General features: G+C 42.1%; 4 protein-coding genes across 4 annotated transcripts; 2 read left to right on the top strand and 2 right to left on the bottom strand.

Annotated features, from left to right (window-relative positions):
• Positions 1 to 1,037: 1,037 nt before the first annotated feature.
• Positions 1,038 to 3,836, bottom strand: LOC311507739 (uncharacterized protein). The gene is made up of 6 exons (XM_084572210.1): positions 3,321 to 3,836; positions 3,120 to 3,234; positions 2,879 to 2,991; positions 2,412 to 2,511; positions 2,203 to 2,324; positions 1,038 to 2,097 (listed from the first exon to the last, which is right to left on the bottom strand). The coding sequence occupies exons 1-6, from the start codon at positions 3,409 to 3,411 to the stop codon at positions 1,994 to 1,996; spliced, it is 645 nt and encodes a 214-aa protein (XP_084428336.1). The 5' UTR covers positions 3,412 to 3,836; the 3' UTR covers positions 1,038 to 1,993.
• A 150-nt stretch (positions 3,837 to 3,986) lies between these two features.
• On the top strand, positions 3,987 to 6,335 carry rpl28 (ribosomal protein L28). The gene is made up of 5 exons (XM_084572211.1): positions 3,987 to 4,007; positions 4,548 to 4,635; positions 5,402 to 5,525; positions 5,956 to 6,074; positions 6,197 to 6,335. Exons 2-5 carry the CDS (start codon positions 4,555 to 4,557, stop codon positions 6,284 to 6,286), a joined length of 414 nt encoding a protein of 137 aa, XP_084428337.1. The 5' UTR covers positions 3,987 to 4,007; positions 4,548 to 4,554; the 3' UTR covers positions 6,287 to 6,335.
• Positions 6,336 to 6,972: 637 nt separating this feature from the next.
• Positions 6,973 to 9,535, top strand: LOC311507580 (uncharacterized protein). The gene is made up of 4 exons (XM_084571973.1): positions 6,973 to 7,458; positions 7,563 to 7,987; positions 8,388 to 8,462; positions 8,681 to 9,535. Exons 2-4 carry the CDS (start codon positions 7,801 to 7,803, stop codon positions 8,830 to 8,832), a joined length of 414 nt encoding a protein of 137 aa, XP_084428099.1. The 5' UTR covers positions 6,973 to 7,458; positions 7,563 to 7,800; the 3' UTR covers positions 8,833 to 9,535.
• A 146-nt stretch (positions 9,536 to 9,681) lies between these two features.
• pdcl (phosducin-like) lies at positions 9,682 to 12,932 on the bottom strand. The gene is made up of 4 exons (XM_084571972.1): positions 12,709 to 12,932; positions 11,545 to 11,732; positions 11,117 to 11,298; positions 9,682 to 10,751 (listed from the first exon to the last, which is right to left on the bottom strand). The coding sequence occupies exons 2-4, from the start codon at positions 11,717 to 11,719 to the stop codon at positions 10,188 to 10,190; spliced, it is 921 nt and encodes a 306-aa protein (XP_084428098.1). The 5' UTR covers positions 11,720 to 11,732; positions 12,709 to 12,932; the 3' UTR covers positions 9,682 to 10,187.
• Positions 12,933 to 13,358: the final 426 nt, after the last annotated feature.

Below are 13,358 nucleotides of genomic sequence, written 5' to 3'. Positions count from 1 at the left end.
TCAATAATATTAAAGGTTTTATAAAAGTTGCATAGATCTGAAGGGCAAATGTGGTGCTGTTGTAGAAATCTGATCCAAGGCTGCACAGAGATCATGTGAAGGAGATAAAAGGAAACTTCTGGATGCCAGTTTTAAACTTACTGGAGACATGCTGTTAAATTTGCTAATATTAGCTTATTGTACAGATATCAGTCATTTAGAGGGGCAGTGTACAAATCACATGATAAGTAACGAAACTGCAGAAAAGCTGAACATGATTTGAGGGAACTGAGAATTGGTGTCTCTGCTATATGGTGGAATTTTTTTAGCTGTAAATCAAAGGCTATCAAGGAGACATTTTTAGTTTAGGAAATAAGTTATGATCATACTGGATGTAAATATATTCCACTAGTATCAAACTACAGTGCATTAAATCTACTGAATTTACATGTGAATGCACCACATAGATAAATCTATGAAGTTACCATTTGTTTTCATACGCTAACAGTTAGCTTAATGTTAGCATATTTACTGCAGTTCTAAGATTTGAACCAACAACAACAACAAATTCTTACAAGCCAGAGACGAGTCTGGAGACGTGACAAGAACTCAGCTCTGGGGCACTATAATGGGATAGCCTATACGCTGATCAGCCACAACATTAAAACCACTGACAGAAGAAGTAAATAACATTGGCCATCTTGTGGCAAGTCAGTGTTCTGCTGGGAAACTTTTGGACCTGGCATTCATTCATGTGGATGTTACTTAGACATGTAGAATCCACCTAGACCAGACCAGGCACCCCCACCCCATAGCAATGACACTCCTTGATGGCAGCAGCCATCCCCAGCAGGATGCAGCCTGACACAAAAAACATGAAGAACAGCACAAGGTGTTGACCTGGCCTCCAAATTCACTAGATCCAAAACTGATCAAGTATTTGTGGGATGATCCACACAGAGGCCCCTCCCCTCAATCCATAGGACCCAACGGTCCCCACTAACATCCTGTTTCCAGGCACCACAGGACACCCTCAGAAGACCCATGTCCATTCTCTGATGAGTCACAACTGTTTTGGAGGCACAAGGGAGACCTACACAATATTAGGAAGGTGGTCATAATGTTATGCCTAACAGATGTATCGCTCTGTGGCAATAATTGATCACTCTCAAACGTTATCATTTTGATCGCAAGACTTAAACTTTCTCATAAAAATTATCATATTTTCATGAGCCTGATGAAGAACCGATCTTTTTGCTCTGAGGAATCGACAAAAAGACTTGTTTCATTTTTACAGGGCGAGCGTGCGTGTCAACCATAAACGCTTGCGGTTTCAGTTTTTTCTCGTGACACTCAGTGTTGCCAGATTGAGTGGGTGAACACAGATTTGGTTGGTTACTAAGATATGGCCAACTTCATCACTGTGTACACTACAGATCATAAAGAGGTTTTCATTCCGTAAAGCATGAAGTGGAAGCACCACAATCATCCATAGAGCCACGTTGCTATAACGGCTAGAAATGAGGCAAATTCTTAGCGTACATAATATGCTGTATTTTCTGTTAGCAAATACATGCCACCAAAGTACATTTACACCATCATAACTACAGTACAAAAAACAAAATTGAATACACAAAGGTTGGCAACATTTATATTTGAGCATTTTTAGAGCCTTACAAGTAAATCTTCTCTTTCTGATCTCTTGTTGTGGAGGTTCAATATGGCTCAATACCAATGGATAAATGCGATTTATTAAACAATGTTCAGTCAATTTATCTGAGGAAAAAAATATCAGTGAAGAGGGCACCCGTATCAGAAAGGGCCAGCACAATCTTTTCATACTTTCCCTGCTGTCCACTTCACAGTCCGTATAGAACAAAGAACGTTGATCATGAAACTGATATTATGATGGTCTCTCGGGAGTTTCATCTCTCAGAATTACACTAACTGAGTCCATCAACGTCATTAATTAATTAGTGTGTTGTTGTCCTCCTCCGTTGGAGCAGAAAAAGCTCTACGAGTCCAGTGCTGCTTGTGCTTTCTGAACAGCGACCTCCAGCATTGACTGGTCACAGAGCAGCTGTTGGAGCGCAGCCGGGTCCATCTCCAGCAGCATACCTGCATAGATATATTAGAGTGCAAGCAAAATATCAATAGTCTTATGGCCTTTACCCACACCTTGTATCACATATCTATTAACCTGTATTTACAGTATAAGGTCACCTGTAATATCATTTGCACGACGTGGATCCATTTCCTCCACTAGCGAGAAGAGCTTCTCTCCCAGCTTCTCTGTGTCGTCAGCCTCCGACGAGTCGCTGACATCTGTCTCCTCCACGTTCTCCCTGGAGACAGGCAGGGCATATAAATGTGTGAATATGCCCTTGTGAGCACATATGAAGATGTCCCACAAACAGCAATAATGCGCATACTCTTTTAGTGTCTTCAGGGCGAGGTTCACCTGCTCTTCCAGCAGTCTGGGGTTTGAAAGAAGGTTTAAGACTGCATCTTTGTGCTGCTCCAGAAGCATTCCTGTGGCGAGACAGCAATTCAGTAACTTATAAATTAATTTCACGTGAGATTTTAACAAAATTAACATGTTCCAGAAGCTTTGTAATATTGGACTTTATGCAAACACACATTACAGCTGAACTGATGAGAAGTTGTTTTTATTTTTTAAGTATAAAAAGGCCAAAACTGACCTGATATTTAGAAAGTTAAGGGATCGTTAAAGTTATTGTTTATTAATGACTGTAAGTTAGAAAAAAAAACATAATCATATGTGTGCACCTAATTTCTTCTGTCCTAAAAATAAAGTCACTCATTAGCGATTTACTTTTTAAGTTGAACTTCTCTGGATGATATTAGGTGTTTATTAAGACTAAGAACTTTCTCTTACCTGTGATTTTCTGTGAGTGACCAGTGTTGTAAACATCCACCAGCCCAAACAGCTGCTCCCCCAAAGAGTCAGAGGAGATGGACACGTCATCCTCATCCTTACACGTTGTCTTGCTGGAAAATACACAATTTGAAAAGGTTTTGACATCCAAATCAATTCCGTGTGTGTGACACTTTTAAGAATCTGATACACGTATTTGATTCTTCTTCTTTTCCAAATTTCCTGCTGCCTATTCCTGTACCTGGGCTCCTGGGCAAGCTGCAGGGCTCTGAGGGCTTTCTCCACAGCTGCAATCAGCATGGCCTCATCGTGCAGCATCTGCTTCAGGACAGGACCTGGCAACTCCAATAGCATCCCTGAAAAACACAAGCAGACATGAAGACCTTGGTTTTATGACAAAGACACAGTCAAGAAGAAAAACGTGCCACACAGGTCACCTCACCTGTGAGTTTCCCAGCATTCTCCTGGTGGTTGGGATAAATCAGACTGTACAGTTGCTCACCAAGCGTCTCTACATCTTCTTCTTCATTCATGTTTGACTTCTCACATTAACGCACTACTCCCACCTTCCCAAACATTAAAATAAACAGTTTTCCAGCTGGCTTGCGCCTCTGGCAACTTTTTTGGGATTCACATCCTCTAATCACATCAGCATTTGGAGCACTGCACAAAATCGGCGTCTATAAATACAGATGTACTCTCCATTAACTGTTCTATTTAGTCACTGCTTCCTCTGCGTGTAACCGTGTTTAAATATAACATAACACTCGTGTGTTTAGCGTTAAAACTGTTGGTATTTTCGTGCAGAATTCCTGACGGCTGTCTGTAAACACAAGGCGCACATCAATGACGTCAGGCTCCTGCCCCGAACAGCGAATGTGTTCCTCCGCTGTCCTTACAAATAAATAGTACTCCAGAAAATGACACTCAGAATTTAGTATAACGTAATAATACCCGTAACATCTGCGTAATAGGCAGTGGAGAATTTACGCCTTTTATTTTTTCCTGTATATAAGATGATATATATCGTAAATGTTGTATGTAAATGAAGATTTGTGCGCGCAAGAATCTCTTGAAGATGTTCCGTAAAGCGGTTTCCGCTCTCTCCGGTCCTTTCCTCCGCTAAAAGGTAACGTGGTCGCTTCGCCAGCTAATAGCCGGTCACAAAAGTAGATTTGTTTGCTGTTTGAAATTGTCTTTATGATCGCAAATCTTGACATTTGTGTTGTGTTTGATGTTGTACACCACACTCAGAAGCAAAAGTCCACGTTCTGGGTAGAAATGGAAAGATAATCTTATATAAGCACGTCGCCCTGGTTAGGCCTCGTCGTGCTCATTCGTCCCCCGTTATGAACGTTCAAGCTAATGTTAGCCACATAGGCTAAACTTTAAGAGCCGCTTTATTTGATTTTTTTTTAAGCTATATAGCGCAGGTATATATTGCACTTAATGCTGTGTTGTGGCATTTGCTTATTGTTTCAAAGTCAGACTTCAAATTGTGAGATTAAGCGAACACGTTTAGCTTGTGGCTAATTGTGGCTAAACCTGACTGACGCCTGTCAAGTAACGAGGAGCCGCTGTCTATAGCTGCGTTCAGCCGAGCTGTAAAATGTTTCTGTAACATTTCATCATCTTTTATTTATTTATTTATTTATTTATTTTTATCCAGGTTCATCATGTCGTCCCATCTGCAGTGGATGGTCATCAGGAACTGCTCCAGCTTCCTCATCAAGAGGAACGGACAGACCTACAGTACTGTGAGTACACAGCCGAGAATGAAAGATCAAACTGGAGCTACACTCAATCACTAGGTCACATTACATGAACCAGTGAAAACAAATGCATTCTGATACAGTTCAATACTGTTATAATGTTCATTTTGTGTATAGACACTGGAAGAGCGGCGGCAATTGAGCTGTATGATCATCTTGGAGGATGTAGATCTGTTAAACTGGGTTGAATTAAACTCTAAATAGGTTAATTAGTAAATAATAAACACGTGTGAATACAACACAATACAGTTTGGTATTACTACGAACCACAGCCTCCGTAAAATGAAAACTGAGTTGAATCCACACCTCTGTTATTTTAAACAAATGCAGAATACCATAACTTTCATGAATCAAACATTCAATGCAGGACTGTTACATTAGAATGCATTTGTTTTCACTAGTGTACTTAATGAACTGGCAACTAAGTGTACACTGTATTATTACACTGTAAAATAGTTGGAGGACTATTTTCTATAAAAAGTGTGCCATGGAATATATTTCTTTGAGCTTTAAATGTTTAGCAGCTTTCTGAAGTGACAATTTGACTTTGCTGTTTCTCTCATATTGTAGGATACCTACATCTTGTGTACTAACAACAAAACCATGTGTTACTAAATGCTGTTAGTGTGTACTGTAGCTTAGTTTGGATCCTTGACAAGACTGAATAATAAAATCGATATTAAATAAGTTGCTGTCGGTGCCGTTAAGTTGTCCAGTCGTCTCATACGAGTCTCATCTGTTTCCACGACAGGAGCCCAACAACCTGAAGTCCAGGAACTCTTTCCGCTTCAACGGTTTGGTGCACAAGAAGACTGTAGGTGTGCAGCCAGCTGCCGATGGCAAGGGTGTCGTCATTGTGCTGAAGAAGCGTGCAGGTAAACGTACATTTATGCTGTTCCCACTTAATCGTTTGAGCCCGTTTTTTTTACCGGATGAAAGGAGAATCACTTTTCTGGGATGAAAAAAATGGATCATGCAGTTGTTAAAACACTCATCTGAGGTTTTAAGGACCGCAGCTTTGTTTTTGTTATCCGCTTTTAAATCATTGTGGCCCGCACGTCTGTTCTAGTTATTCCAAGAACACTTAGATTAAGTTGCGTAAATTCGAAGTAAGAATTCAAGTGGCAGCTCTCCAGTAGATACCTGTCTGCAATCATTCCTGGATCTTGAACTGAACTGTGTGACATGGAGGAACATGGTATTTTGATTGATGGAGAGACTTTTTTTTTTTATGCGGGGTTGTTTTGATATTGGTGTGCTTGGATCGTTACGCTGGAATGCAATTTTTGTTTTCTCATTCCTCAGGCCAGCACAAACCTGCCACCTCTTACGAGAAGATCACCATCAACAAGAACTCTCGTGCCACTCTCAACAGCTTGAGGCACATCATTCGCAAGAACAAGTACAGGAAGGACCTGCGCATGGTGAGCTTTACCTTCTATATTTTTACGGACGGCAAAATGTCAGCTTCACCTAAAAGTTTGGATAAGATTATCCGTTCAGGTGTTTCAAGAACATAATTTTAAGTCTGCTTTGTTTCCTTCAGGCTGCCCTGCGTCGTGCCTCTGCTATTCTGAAGAGCCAGAAGCCTGTTGTGGTGAAGAAGAAGCGCACCAGGGCTACCAAGACAGCATAAAATGATCCACATGATAAATGAATAAAAACTTTTTGTTTGGAAAAAAATACACCGTTGTTCTGTGTCTTAACTGATTGTGATCATATCTGTGGTTTCTTAAATTTCAAGATTTTGTCTTGCACTAAGTGGTCCATTGGTCATTCTCCTCAGATATGCAAATCTTACAGTACGATCAGCTGCAGTCTGCTTAGTGAAGGATTAATTCAAGTGTAAATGAAAAGGAGGTAGAATTTGTACGTTTTTTTGTGGTCTGTCTGAGGAAAAGGATGTAGCTTAGTTGAAATCCAGACAATTTTCAGATACTGGAAGTGCAGCAGTCCATTTCATATTTGTCAAAATCTATGCATGTTACTTTGAACCACTCTTTCACAATCTGAGCCCCATGAATCCTGACATTGTCATCTTGGAATATCCCCGTGAACATTAGGGAAGAAAAAAATCCATTGATGGAATAACCTGGTCATTCAGTATATTCAGGTAGTCAGCTGACCTCATTCTTTGGGCAACATAATGTTGCCGAACCTAGACCTGAGCAACTGCAGCAACCCCAGATCATAGCACTGCCCCCACAGGCTTGTACAGGACACTAGGCATGATGGGTGCATCACTTCATCTGCCTCTCTTCTTACCCTGATGATGGTTCCCCACTATCCTTCCAGTTTTTAATAATTCATTGGACAGTTCTTAACCCAATTTTAGTAGTTTCTTCAATCTCCTTAGATGTTTTCTCTTCTTGATGCATGCCAATGATTTGACCCTTCTCAAACAGACTAACATCTTTTCCACGACCACAGGATGTGTCTTTAGACATGGTTGTTTAAGAAATGAGAAGCTCCTCATTGCATCAGTTGGGCTTAAATAACTTGTTGTCAGCTGAAAGATAATCACCCGTGCAGTAATTATCCAATAGGAGGCTCGTACCTATCAGCTTAGTTAAATCCAGGTGGTGAATTGTACACACAGCAGGTAACATGAATACATGGTTACTGCTCGTCCTCTTGACCCCCACTGCCCCGATGGAACAGATCTGATGGACATGTAGATGCTGCACGTGGCTGAAATGAGCTGCAACAAATTAAAAAAGCTGGGAGGATATCTGACTGCTGATCTGAATTGATTATCTGTGCACCCAGCTGGGACACACAGCTCACATATTTGCCCCTATTTTGAAGGTATTTTGCATAAATCCAAGTTTTCTGCACAACTCCAATGGTATACTTTTAGTTTGTGTATATAGTTTGTGTAAAAAAAAAAAAAATCTTTTTCTTATTTAAAGTGAATCATATTGAAGCAAACAGCCTGCTGCAGTCGCTGATGCAGAAACATCGGATAGATTTTACAGCATTGGCAGCTTTCCACCCGTGGCTTTGGAAAGAAAGAACTGTTGTCGCCCTCCCCACATCTGTCGGGTTTAAGCTGATCAGTTCTGTAGTTAGGCACGGCTCTTTCACGAGGGGGATTCGGACGCTGAAGGGATGCCTGGGATTCTCTGTTAAGATGTGATACAGTCCGCTATGAGGGGACCGAGGCCTTCGCTGATCTTCTTGCCGCTGACTCTGCTGGTGCTGGAGGGCCGGAGCTTCGAGCTGCAGGACACGATCCACGCGCTGATAGAGGAGAACATCCAGCTCCATGACCAGCTGGAGAACCTCACCCAGGCCCTCAGGGAACTCAAACGGATGCTGTGGCATCACTCGAATGGTAAGAGTCCTCTTTGGAAATTTATATAAACGCTGTAGGGGGAAGATTGCCTTTTATTTACTTATTTATATCATTAAATCACACGTTAGTCTTATATTTAACATATATTTAAGTATACGTCACTCTGTATTTCACATATAACCTTGAAAAAAAATAGTTAATTACACAAATCTCAAGACACTGGGTGTAAAAAAATGAGCCGGATCCGAATGGGTTTTATCGTTGAAGGTCAAAACAGCTTTTTCCTCCCTCTCATATTCTGTTTGTTTCTCTTAATCCCTTCCTAGCTGTGCACAGATGCACAGTATTACTTTTCTGACGCTTCTTTCGTGAAGTATTTTTCATTCACTGTGCGACAGGCGTGCAGAAATAGCATTCTGTTTTGTTCTTTTAAATGCAGACCCGGATCATCATGAACACCACGAACATCACAACGAGGACGTTCAGCATCTGTGGGACGAGTGGTCAGAGCACGGTGAGCATCTCTGCAGACAGCGGCTGAGCGTGCGAGCCGGGGCAGAGGCCGCACCATTAGCTGGCATCGATTTCATGTCCATGTAGGCCTGCGAGTTAGCCCCACAGGTCACATTAGCACCACAAATAAATAAATGTTTGGGTGAGCATACATCAGCTGGATTGATGAATACATAATTTGCGAGAGCTGACGTGACATTCTCTCTCCCGTCCCGGCAGGCATCAGTGCAGAAACCCATCTGCTGCTGGAACACACGTTTTGTGGACACGACCTGCACGGCTCGGCCGCTCCCCTCCATGAAGAAACGACCGCCCTGCTTCTGCTCTTGCCCTGTCTCACCCTGCTGCTGCTGCTGATGAGGCCGGACTAGCCTGATGCCAGAACTGCTGCTGCCCGATGTTTTGTTCACAGCGCCTCATGGCCGGCGAGGGATGGGCGCCTAAACTACAGCGTGTGATAATTAAACATAATTGAGCAGTTCTGATGTTGTTGTTGGGATTAGCAGCACCCCTGGCCCTTCCTGTTGGGAGCGATTATCGAGCCGACGGGGTTGGACGAGTTGACCTATCCGTCCGAGTTAGAGTTAGACAAATCACCGCCACTGAACTGGAAAGCTGAAGCTGGTGTATCATGACAGAGAAAGCTGAATTAAAGAGGTTAAAGACAGTGACCTGTCTAATTAGTGGCTATTAATTGAACACGGTACGTTTGTTTTTATAAATGCTACCTGTTTTAAGCCCTCAAAGACTAAAATTATGTTAGCCAAGTAAATGAAAAATGATTATTAAAGCTATATTTGTTGATTTTTTTTTATTATTTCTGTTTCTCTTAAGAAGCTGCGACCGTAACTACTATCTCCATATGATGATGTTGGGATATTTGCCACAGGTGACCTCTGACCTCCCAAACAGGACTTCTTTTAGCAGACACTTATCAGCATTTAGCAACATTAGCGTTCTTGTATAATTGTGTTTTTGGCAACCAAATATGCTTCACATTTATTTTCCAAAGGAGAATGTCGGCCCTATTTAACTGATAAATGCTCCAGTATGTTAAGCCGATACCATTGTCCACCTTTCGTCTGGTACTCTGCAGCTCATTAGTTGTTTTTTTTCAGAAAACAAAAGCAAGTCTGTTGTGGCTGGAAAGAGGCTATCAGCTTCAGCTTTCCACGAGTAACTTCCTATGTTGGAAAAAAAAAAATACAACAAGCAGCAAATCCAAGCACTTTACAGTTTATTTCTCACCACTATTTGAAATGGTACAGCACATATAAAAGTTATAAAATTAACTAAAGGTCGGTTTGGGCTCGGGGGTTTTATATTCTGCAGAGTGAGACACAGACATTACAGGGAAACAAAACAAGGAAGTGTGTTTTAACACAACAAATAAATAAACAAAACATAAAAGACGTCTACAGCATTCTCACTTAATGCTATATAAACAACATGATGTCCATAACGGCTAGCATTTTATTAAATATGAGTCATGTATACTATGGAATGATAAAATGAAACCCACTGGTGTCTGTGTTTTGTGTGTGTGTTCATTTTTGGTTCTGCGTCAGTGCTGGTTGTGTGTTGATGCGTGTGTAGTAACATGTATGTCCTGGCGCAGTCTGTCATCACTACAGGAGGTCCACATATTATATAAATGATCTAATAGTCCATGCAGACTGCGTACCCATGATTCCCAAGCATATAAAGCATATTAGATGCCGTGGCTCTAGTCTATATCGAGGTCAGAGTCCTCGTCGCTCACAGTGCTCTGTATGATGGCTCCATTGCGAATCGTCTTTGCGACGATGGGGGACTTCTCCGGCAGCAGGCCGTACTCCTGCAGCAGGGCCTCCACGTCTACGGCAAAGAAGTCCTCCCCGAGTTGGTCTGTGAGGCGCACAAAGTTGCCGATCAGGTCCCCTCCTTTGTAAACAAGCAGGGCGGGCAGGGCGCTGTCTCTGAACAGTGCGCTGGTGCTGATGGCCGAGCTGCGCACGCTGCAGAACTTCACCAGCGGGTACTCCTGCGCCAGACACAGCAGGCTGCCGCTCATCGCCTCGCAGCCCGGGACCTCCGGCTCATAGATGTGGATCATGACCAGCGTGCTTTTGTCCTCTTTGTCCAGAGCCTCCAGGAAGTCCTCCCCGCTGCCGAGCTCGTAGACCGTCTCAAAGCGTTTGCCGCGGCAGAGCTGGCGACGCATCTCCTCAATGCGCTGCATACGGTAATGCTGGAGGAAGTCTTCGTCGTCCTCTTCTTCCTGGAGCATGTTGTACTCCTGCATGGTCATCTGTGGAGCAGAAAGAGGAGCACACATACAGGCAGTTAAAGGAATAGTTTGAGAACGATATTAGCTGGTTTGCTTGGACTTACATGAAAAGATTGAGACTACTAGACAACTTAGCTTACTACTGATTGAAAACAGAGGGAAGAAGCTAGTCTGGGTCTGTCAAAAATCCAACTAACACAACATCTACAGCTTAATATATATGTTTGTTAATCCATAAAATAAATATTGTCATGGTTGGACCTCTTTAAATAGAAGGATTAGGGTTACTTCCTTAGTTTTTCCCCACAACAAGAACACCACTGACAAGTGTGGTACAGTTTTAAGCCTGGTAGGATGGAAACATCTTGAGCTCCTGTTGCACTTACTTTGCCTTTGATTTTGTCTTGCAGCTCCTTCTGTTTCTCTTTGTCTTTTTCCAGGTCGAGATCGGAGCGGCAGGTCATCGACAGCTTCTTGATCAGCCTTTCCATCTCTTTCTTCTGCTCCTGCTTCTGCTCCACCTCCAGCTGCTTGTACTTCCTCCAGTCATTGATCACGCCCTTGGGTCCTGAGATAGAACAGCCGCTTTGATTGTCAAATATTCTTGAGATTATAGATTACTGATAGGTTAAAGCGAGAAACCCATATGGGTTAAAAAAAATAGTGCCATTTACTCTTATTTCTTGTCGCACACAACGTCAACAAGATCACTCGCACTTGTGATTGTGACTGCAACTTTTTCCAACTCATATATTTTAAATACAAATGCAAGTGCAAAGACCATCATGATAGAAAGTGTGGTTTTATTTGATACCTGTGTTGACAGCGCTTCCGTCTGCACTGTAGTCTATCTCGGGCTCATTAACGCCGGCGTCCCTTATGGTCTTCCTCTCCCCATCGTCGTCTTCGTTGTCGCTGCCTTCGTCCTCACTGCTGCTGTAGTAGTACTGCAGCTTCTCTCCCAGGATTTTGTCATCCAGCGTAGTCATGACGACGACTCACCTGTGGCAAGCAGAGCATTGGAACAACATCCAGCGTTACCCAGTGGGATGCAGCCCTCGTTGACGTCCACGGACTGCGTTTATAAATTAGGCACCTGAATCCTGGCAACTTGATGAGGAAAAATTGCACAAGCGTTGCAACTTGCAGTGACACACCATTAGCACTTAGTAATAAATGTGCAGCTTCATCAACAAAACATCTTCCGCTTAACAACACTTATCTCCTAATAGTCTGAAAGAGAGGATTAGTAGTATAATAATCCAGACTGACAGCCATCTAAACTGTCATAGGTGGGATTAAAAATGCTTATGTCAAAAGTAGGGCATCTAAACTATACACGGTTTATAGTAAGTGTGTCAGTTTATTAAACTTGCACTGAAAGGCCTTTTATGATGCAATGACCCGTATGTAAGCCAGTCTGAATGCACAGATGGGGAGACAAGGAGGCAGACCCCCTTTACAAATCCCTTTCACTTTTGACAGTGGTACAGTGCAGATCCTTTGTTTGACCTGCGTAAAATATAGTGACAAAAAAAAAAAAAAAATGCAAATAGTACAACCCGTGTAAACAGCCGCTAAGGCCTACAGATCATTTAGCTAACGTTAGCTAGACTAGCTGAGAATCTCTGCGGATGCCACAGCTTCGATAGCAAACTGAGCTAGCAGTCGTTAGCTAGCCGTGAGCTGTTAGTGTCGTTTCTTCGAGTGCCTACTAGAAAAACGTGAATACAAAATCCAATTAACTTGTTTAGGTAAGTAGGACACGGGCGAAAAAAATAACAAGTACCGCTGGCGTTTGTGAAAGTGAGCTAGGTTAGCCTTAGCCAACTAAGCTAGCTAGCATTCCTATGCTTACTTCCTGTGATAATATTAGGCAGCCATAAATCGAGCGGGCGTTAAATTTAACTACTGCTTTAAAGGCATGCGACATATAATTTATTCATATAATTTATTCGTAAATAATTCTTATTCTTACCTTGATTTTACGACCAGCTGACGTTAGTAAAATGTCACCAACTGTCAATGTTCGCTCCAGCTAATCTGCTAGTTTAGCTGTTATAAGCCACTCCCCCGGCCCGGACTACGATGCATTCACAGTTCACGGAGATTTCGTATTTAAGACTTAGAAAAGCAAATAGAAAAAACATTTGGGAATTTAAGCAATGTCTGTTGCAACCAAATTCCAACAGTTATAACACTAATTCTTTGTCTTCCAAATTAGCATTTCAAACTACTTTATATGATAGAGTAATATTCTGGACTTCTACCACTGTAAAATTTGAATTTACCGGGAGCACTTGAAGGCAACACGAAGGACGTACAAAACGTGGGAAGCTGCTGGAAGCATTTTGGTGCAGATCCCGATTTCACAACTAGAGGGCGATATTACAGTGAGTTCTGGTGCAATTGCTCCTGCAAACTGCTGCCTGCAACGCTTCTGCCAACTTAAACATTTTAACTTATTTTTCTTTAGGATATTCTCACACGGTGGTGCAGTGGAATCCATAACAGGATATGATTCACACTTCCTTCAAATAATACAAATCACAAAAGGCAGATGGAAAGCACAAATGCTGCCAGATCTTGTCTTTAGATTTGTGTGTTATTCTTGGACACAAATGCTCA

This window comes from Chelon labrosus, assembly GCF_963514085.1.
Source record: "Chelon labrosus genome assembly, chromosome: 22".
Classification (NCBI taxonomy): domain Eukaryota; kingdom Metazoa; phylum Chordata; class Actinopteri; order Mugiliformes; family Mugilidae; genus Chelon; species Chelon labrosus.
Note: the sequence above shows the minus strand (reverse complement) of the source record. Positions and strands in the feature narration are given on the sequence as shown.

Coding starts and splice junctions, on each gene's coding strand:
- LOC311507739 (XM_084572210.1), bottom strand. CDS start 3,411: ATGAATGAAGAAGAAGATGTAGAGACGCTTGGTGAGCAACTGTACAGT. Junction 2,325..2,411: donor GCCCTGAAGACACTAAAAGA/GTATGCGCATTA, acceptor GCCTGTCTCCAG/GGAGAACGTGGAGGAGACAG. Junction 2,098..2,202: donor TCGTGCAAATGATATTACAG/GTGACCTTATAC, acceptor ATATCTATGCAG/GTATGCTGCTGGAGATGGAC.
- rpl28 (XM_084572211.1), top strand. CDS start 4,555: ATGTCGTCCCATCTGCAGTGGATGGTCATCAGGAACTGCTCCAGCTTC. Junction 5,526..5,955: donor TGTGCTGAAGAAGCGTGCAG/GTAAACGTACAT, acceptor CTCATTCCTCAG/GCCAGCACAAACCTGCCACC. Junction 6,075..6,196: donor ACAGGAAGGACCTGCGCATG/GTGAGCTTTACC, acceptor TGTTTCCTTCAG/GCTGCCCTGCGTCGTGCCTC.
- LOC311507580 (XM_084571973.1), top strand. CDS start 7,801: ATGAGGGGACCGAGGCCTTCGCTGATCTTCTTGCCGCTGACTCTGCTG. Junction 7,988..8,387: donor GCTGTGGCATCACTCGAATG/GTAAGAGTCCTC, acceptor TTTTAAATGCAG/ACCCGGATCATCATGAACAC. Junction 8,463..8,680: donor GGACGAGTGGTCAGAGCACG/GTGAGCATCTCT, acceptor CCGTCCCGGCAG/GCATCAGTGCAGAAACCCAT.
- pdcl (XM_084571972.1), bottom strand. CDS start 11,719: ATGACTACGCTGGATGACAAAATCCTGGGAGAGAAGCTGCAGTACTAC. Junction 11,299..11,544: donor CGGAAGCGCTGTCAACACAG/GTATCAAATAAA, acceptor GTTCTATCTCAG/GACCCAAGGGCGTGATCAAT. Junction 10,752..11,116: donor AAGACAAAATCAAAGGCAAA/GTAAGTGCAACA, acceptor TCTGCTCCACAG/ATGACCATGCAGGAGTACAA.